Source organism: Mandrillus leucophaeus, unplaced genomic scaffold, assembly GCF_000951045.1.
Source record: "Mandrillus leucophaeus isolate KB7577 unplaced genomic scaffold, Mleu.le_1.0 Scaffold37, whole genome shotgun sequence".
NCBI classification, from domain to species: domain Eukaryota; kingdom Metazoa; phylum Chordata; class Mammalia; order Primates; family Cercopithecidae; genus Mandrillus; species Mandrillus leucophaeus.
In genome coordinates this window covers 2,038,582-2,045,784 of record NW_012103920.1, presented here as the reverse complement: position 1 = coordinate 2,045,784, position 7,203 = coordinate 2,038,582, and the positions used below count along the sequence as shown (strand labels likewise).

Below are 7,203 nucleotides of genomic sequence, written 5' to 3'. Positions count from 1 at the left end.
TGAACATCTGGGATTGCAGGCGTCCACCACCATGCCAGGATAATTTTTGTATTTTTAGTAGAGACAGGATTTCGCCATGTTGGCCAGGCTGGTCTCGAACTCCTGACCTCAAGTGATCCACCCACCATGGCCTCCCAAAGTGCTGGGATTACAGGCATGAGCCATCGCTCCTGGCCCATCTTTTTTACTATTCTTTATAGTTTCTGAGAAAAGTCTTGGTTTCCGTTCATTATTTTTTAAATGGGTACATGAAACATTTTATGTCTCCTTCTTCCAAAAAGAAAATAATGAATTAAGTCTCTCCTTATGATTATTAGAGGGGAGCATCAGGGTCTTTACTAAAAACAAAACAAAACATAAAACCTTACCCGTCTCTGCTGAAGGGGTTCCCTGCTGTACACCAGACATTCGCATGATCACAGAGCTCACCTCACGGCTCTCCTAATGCCCAGCATCTCTGATGGCCCCAACTGCCTCTCTTCTTGTTCTGATCATAAACATCTCCAGCTCTTGGATTACGTCGGGCAACATAACAGGAGGCACTGAATTCTCTCTGCTTTTTAGAACCTAGCCCAAAGCAAGATTTTTTTTGGTTAAGCCAAAAGTGAAACTGGAGAGGGAAAGCTGAGGGTACAATAAGAGGATTAAAGATTAGCTATGACACATGCCTTGGAAATTAACCTTTAACCAAACATCTTATAAATAACGCCAGCGCAGCTTCTCCTGTGAATGTAAAGAGATCCTGGGCTCTCGGAGAGGGAGAAGTCACAGCCAGCCAAAAAGGAAAAAGCAAAGGCAGAAACGGCATCAGGAGAGACAGAGATGTGAAGGAGGGAAGGAGCAGGAGAGCAGGAAGGAAACGCAGGAGGAGGGAGCAGCAGCTCCTTTGAACACAGAGGATCATCTGTTTGCTGTTAAAATCAGTCTCCCTCGGCACCCTGAACGATGGATATAATATTTGGCAGGAATAGGAAAGAACAGCTGGAGCCTGTGAGGGCCAAAGTGACAGGTGAGCATTCTGATCAACACTGGGCTCTTTCTTCTGTTTATTTTATTTTGTTTATTATTTTTTTTGAGGCGGAGTCTTGCTCTGTCGCCCAGGCTGGAGTCCAGTGGGGTGGTCTCGGTGCACTGCAACCTCTGCCTCCTGGGTTCAAACCATCCTCCCACCTCAGCCTCCCGAGTAGCTGAGATCACAAGTGCCCACCACCAAGCCCGGCTAATCTGTGTATTTTTAGTAGCGACGGGGTTTCAGCATGTTGGCTCCTAGCCTCAAGTGATCCGCCTCCCTCCGCCTCCAAAAGTGCTAGGATTACAGGGGTAAGCCACTGCACCTGGCTTCTTCCTTATGTTTAGATGGACACTGTTTTTCCTGATTATGTAAGTAATACTAATTGTAAATTACTTTTGGAAAGTCCAGAGAACAGTACAGAGAGGGGACACATTTTCTGTGAAAATGGTGTGCTTTTACACATTACAACTCCGTTTCCAAAGGGAGGAGAGTCAGTCTCACTGTTCCCAGGAAAAAAGTGTCGGAATGCCCCAGTGGGTATGCATACAATGGGATTAATCTGCAAACTGCTGCCTGTCTCAGATGCATGATGTATTTGTGCAAATGTATGCATTCTAAATTAGTTTCAAAATGCTTAGGGGGCGTGCATGAGCTCCCACGCGTGCACATCCACCACGCGCACTTGCAGGGGATTGCAGTCTGATGTGATTGTCTGTCAGAACTCACAGGTGTCAGCACCTGTAGAGCCTATAGGAGTAGGACTTTCTATCCTTTAGAGGCCCTGTGGCTCACTTCATCTTTTATATCTCTTGCTTTTTCCTCCTCTTTTGGGTTGCCACTTTCCTCGAACCATCTTGTTTGGTCTCTAAAGGGCAGTTCCTGGTTCTGGACTCCTGGGTCCCCAGAGTGGTACTCGCTCAGTTTTAAGAACAGCTGAGTCAGCTCAGGCCCGCAGACATTTTCATCTGCTAGATGGACTTCAGTTGTTCATAAGGAGAGGACAACTGTGAGTGATTTTTGTGAGAACATCAGATTGAAGCTTTTCAACTGAGCAATTGCCTTGGGAGTCTTTTGAAAGAAAAAAAAATAGCTTTTATGTATATTTTTTCCTGGTTACAAAGGTAAGGCACAATCTATAGCTATCAATCTGTATATACATATATAGCTGTATGTATATTATATATAAATTAATTAGGAGTGCAATTGAAAACATGGAAGGAAATAAAATCAGCTGTATTTCCAAATCTCTTAAACACTTAATATTTGGGTATATTTCCTTTAACTTTTTAAAACATAGGTAGATGAATCAATAGATAACTTTACTATATTTGTAAATAGTTTTTGGAAAAGCAAATATATACCGTTAAATTTATTTTTCTCAATCTGACTGTTCATCTGTGCATTTTTTATTTTTTAAAAGGACACCCAAGGCCAGGCGCAGTGGCTCATGCCTGTAGTCCCAGTACTTTGGGAGGCCAAGGAGGGTGGATCACTTGAAACCAGGAGTTTGAGACCAGCCTGGCTAATATGGCGAAACCCCTCTCTACTAAAAATACACAAATTAGCCAGGCATAGTGGCACGCACCTGTAGTCCCAGCTACTCAGGAGGCTGAGGCAGGAGAATTGCTTGAACCCCAGAGGCAGAAGTTGCAGTGAGCTGAGATAGTGCCACAGCACTAGGGTCTTGGCAACAGAGTGAGACCCTGTCTCAAAAAAAAAATAAATAAAAATAAATAAATAAGTAAATAACAGGCACCCCAGCTGGTGAAACCCTGTCTCTACTATTTGGTTGATGCAAAAATAATCATGGTTTTTGCCATTACTTTCAATGTATTTTATGTGAAATTTTGTTTTAAATAAAAGCACAAAAATTAGCCAGGCGTGGTGGTGCATATGTATAAACCCAGCTCCTCAGGAGACTGGGCATAAGAATCGCTTGAACCCAGGAGGCAGAGTTTGCAGTGAGCCAAGATCACGCCACTGCACTCTAGCCTGGGTGAGAGAGTGAGACTCTGTCTCAAAAAAAAAAAAAAAAAAAAAGGCACCTATGATACCTACCTTTCCCTGCCCTGGAATGTTATGAATATTTTGTACCCTTTACACCTCATGTTTAATGACTGCATGAAATCATTGTAAATGTTAGAAAACACGAATTCTAGAACATGAGAGGCTGAATGAACCCCAGAGATCGGCAGCGGTTCTCAAAGGTGTGTCCCCAGACCTGCAGCGTAAGCACCACCTGGGTACTGGGTAGAAATAAACATCCTTGGGCCCCACCCAGACCCATGGCATCAGACACTCTGGGGGTGGAGCTCAGCAAGCTGTGTGTTCACAAGCCCTCTGGTGATTCCAAGGGGGAGAACCATTCCTCTACATCAAGCCTCCCTATTGACAGATGGGAAACTGAGGCAGAAGAGCAGTGACTTGCCAAGGCCAGACAGCCTGCAGAGAACGGACCTCCTCACCCTCCGTCCAGGCCTGGGTTGAGCCTAATCAGTTGGTAACATCCATGGCCAGGCAGCTAGCTAAAACCTGTGCCTGGGTTGACACATCATGCAGGGAACACATGCGAAGGTTCTGGCTTTGTAACTGGCTGTGCCAGCACGCGCGTGTTCTGAGACCTCTTTGGCAACTTAAGCATTTCCTGCCTCAGTGTTCTTTTCTGTCTGATGAATGTAGCCTGGCACCTCCCACACAGGGTTGCTGCAATGATTAAGTGGTTTAATCCGCCTAGAACACAGTGGCTGGTGTGTGAATGTGCATAAATTTTCTTGTCCTATCTAGAGTTTTAATTATATTCTCAGATGCCTCTCTCCCTGCTCTGTCTCAGGCCTGCCCCCTCTCCTGTGCCCTGGGTGCCTGTGTCTGGCGCCAGGATTGTGTAGGTGCCCAAGGCAAGAGACTTGACTGTCTTTTTTTTTTTTTTGAGACGGAGTTTCACTCTTGTCACCCAGGCTGGAGTGCAATGGCGCAACCTCGGCTCACTGCAATCTCCACCTCTTGGGTTCAAGCGATTCTTCTGCCTCAGCCTCCCAAGTAGTTGGGATTACAGGTGCACGCCACCACGCCCAGCTAATTTTCGTATTTTTAGTAGAGACGGGGTTTCGCCATGTTGGCCAGGCTAGTCTCAAACTCCTGACCTCAAGTGATACACCCGCCTTGGCCTCTCCTCATGCTGGGATTACAGGCGTGAGCCACCGCGCTGGCCTCAGCTGTCATTTTTCAGTGTTCCACTCCACATCCCCCCATATTTAATCAAATAGAGGCCCATCAGTTCTGTGTCTTCCATGTATCTTTGTTCATCCATTTCTCTCCATCCCTGTGGAATCCCCGGGTCCTCTCTCTGGTCTTCCTGCCTTTCTCAGAGGATTTCCCAGTCCACACCATGGACAGAGAGAACCTTCGAAGTTCCAAGATCCTATTCCATTTATATCAGGGGTCCCCGACCCTCGAGCCGTGGACCAGTATCAGTCTGTAGCCTGTTAGGAACTGGGCCGCACAGCATTACCGCCTGAGTTCTGCCTCCTCTCAGATCGGTGGCATTAGATGCTCATAGGAGTGCAAACCCTACCGTGAGCGTGAACCCCGTTGTGAACACGCATGTGAGGGATCTAGGTTGTGTGCTCCTTATGAGAATTGACCCCCCCAACCCCACTGTCCATGGAAAAATTACCTTCCACAAAACCAGTCCCTGGTGCCAAAAAGTTTGGGGACCGCTGATCTATATGGAATCCAGAACAGACAAATCCATAGGAAAATAGATGGGTGCCTGCCAGGGGCTGGGTGTAAGGGGAGAAGAGGTATGGCTAATGCATAAGGGGGATGGCTTTTTGGAGTGATGGAATGTTCTGGAATTAGGTGATGGTTGCACAACATTGTGAATTCACTAGAACCCCCTGAGCTGTACACTTTAAAATGATGAGTTTTATCTCAATTTTTTTTTTTTAATTGCAGAAAAAATCTGGTCCTGTCCTTCCCTATTATAACCATCAAATATGCCCCATTCTTCTGAGGATTAGATCAGGACCCTTAGTGTGATCCTGTTGACCTTCGTCCCCTGGCCCCTGTTATTTCTGCAGTTTCATTGCTCACAATTTTCTTGCTTGAAAATGATGGTCCAGTCTTACTAAACAGCTTGCCCGTCTCCTGGTCTTGATCATTCATTCGTTCATTCATTTGTTTATTTATGAGAGGGAGGCTTGCTCTGTCACCCAGGCTGGAGTGCAGTGGCGTGATCTCAGCTCACTGCGACCTTCCACTTACGCGTTTAAGCGATTCTCCTGCCTCGGCCTCCAGAGTGGTTGGGATTACAGGCACCTGTCATCACACCTGGCTAATTTTTGTATTTTTGGTGTAGGCGGGGTTCCTGACCTCAGCCTCACCTCCCAAAGCACTGGGATTACAGGCATGCCTCAGAGTGTCCGGCCTCCTGGTTTTCATCTTCTTGTTCGGGGTTCCTCCAGAGGCAAGAATTCAAGGCTAAGTGGTTTATTTGGCACGTGATCCCAAGAAACATCAGGAGGAACTCAGGGAAAAAGAGAGAAGGAAACCAATAAATGGGGCATTGTTGAGCCATTGGCTGCTGAGGCCATTGGAGCTAAATCCCCTGGGCATGGTGTAAAACACGCCTCTTGTGTTCCCAACTGAGGGCAAGGCAACGGTGGGATTTGTCCCCGAATTCTGCATCCATCACTGGGTGAGAGCAGCTTCCAGGGGCATTACTTCTCCGAGGTGCTTCCCACTGTTCCTGCCTGTAGGCACAGCCTGCCCCACCCGCAGTCAGAACCAAGTACTCGGGCAGGGAGCTGCAGGCATTGGCAGAAAGCCGCCTGCAGGAAGAGATGAACTCTGAGGAGACTTGGGTGGAGGCACCAACAGCTTCAGCTGCAGCACCCTGTCTCTAGAGCAGGGCTGTACCCTGGAAGGAGAACCCATGCCACACCCGCACTTTAAAATTTTCTAGTAGAAACATTGGAAAAAGTCAAAAGAAACAGTTGAAATTATTTCAATGGTATATTTTATTTAACACAACAAATCCAAGATATTATCAGTTCAACATGAAATCAATATTTTAAAAATTGCTGGCCAGGCGTGGTGGCTCACACCTGTAATCCCAGCACTTTGGGAGGTCGAGATGGGCGGATCACGAGCTGTCTCTTATACACATCTAGATGTGTATAAGAGACAGGTTTCACTCTTGTTGCCCAGGTTGGAGTGCAGTAGCGCAATCTCGCTGCAACCTCTGCCTCCCGGGTTCAAGTGATTCTCCTGCTTCAGCCTCCTGAGTAGCTGGGATTACAGGCACCCACCATGACCACTAGCTAATTTTTTGTATTTTTAGTATAGGTGGGATTTCATCATGTTGGCCAGGCTGGTCTTGAACTCCTGACCTCAGGTGATCCACCCACCTAGGCCTCACAAAGAGCTGGGATTACAGGCGTGAGCCACCGCATCCAACTCTGAGCTATATTTTTTATTTTTTGCAGAGACAGTGTCTCACTTTGTTGCCTAGGCTAGTCTTGAGCTCCTGGCTTCAAGTGATACTCCTATCTCAGCCTCCCAAGGTGCAGGGATTACAGGTGTGAGCCAACGCACAACCAGCATTGCCTTGACCACAGTGGATCTTGGGTGTCTGTTTATTCATCTGTCTCCTTAATGGTCAGTGGGCAATTTGAGGACAGGGACAGTGTCTCCATCTGCCCGACATATTATACATTTTCTGGAAACGATTGTAGAGTAAATGAACAGATGCAAGGAGTGGTACTGGGACTACAAGTCTCCAATTCCTTTCCTTGAACATTTCTTCCAGCATTTTGGTTTGCAGGTGGAAATAGGAAACTAAACATTCTCTCTTTTCACAGGCAAGATTCCAGCATGGCTGCAGGGAACCCTGCTCCGCAACGGGCCTGGGATGCACACGGTGGGGGAGTCCAGATACAACCATTGGTTTGACGGCCTTGCCCTCCTCCACAGCTTCACCATCAGAAACGGTGAGAACACCCAGGAGTGTGCTGCCACTGCTGCAGCAAAGGACCCCAAATGCAGTGCCTTAAAACAGCACACATTTATTCTTTTAGGGATTGGAGGTCAGGAGTCTAAATCGGGTCTCGCTGAACTGAAATCAAGGTGTTCACCGGTCCACATTCAGTCCTGGAGGCTCTAGGAAAAAAATCCATGTTCTTCCCTTTTCT

General features: G+C 46.9%; 1 protein-coding gene across 1 annotated transcript in view; it reads left to right on the top strand.

The window, feature by feature from the left end:
- The first annotated feature begins 497 nt into the window (after positions 1-497).
- BCO1 (beta-carotene oxygenase 1) overlaps positions 498-7,203 on the top strand; it is a 62,945-nt gene continuing 56,239 nt past the window's right edge. Inside the window, exons 1-2 of the mRNA XM_011990070.1 lie at positions 498-1,009; positions 6,874-7,002. Coding sequence (XP_011845460.1) covers positions 946-1,009; positions 6,874-7,002 — 193 coding nt within the window. The 5' untranslated portion in view covers positions 498-945. The remainder of the gene's footprint in view (positions 1,010-6,873; positions 7,003-7,203) is intronic.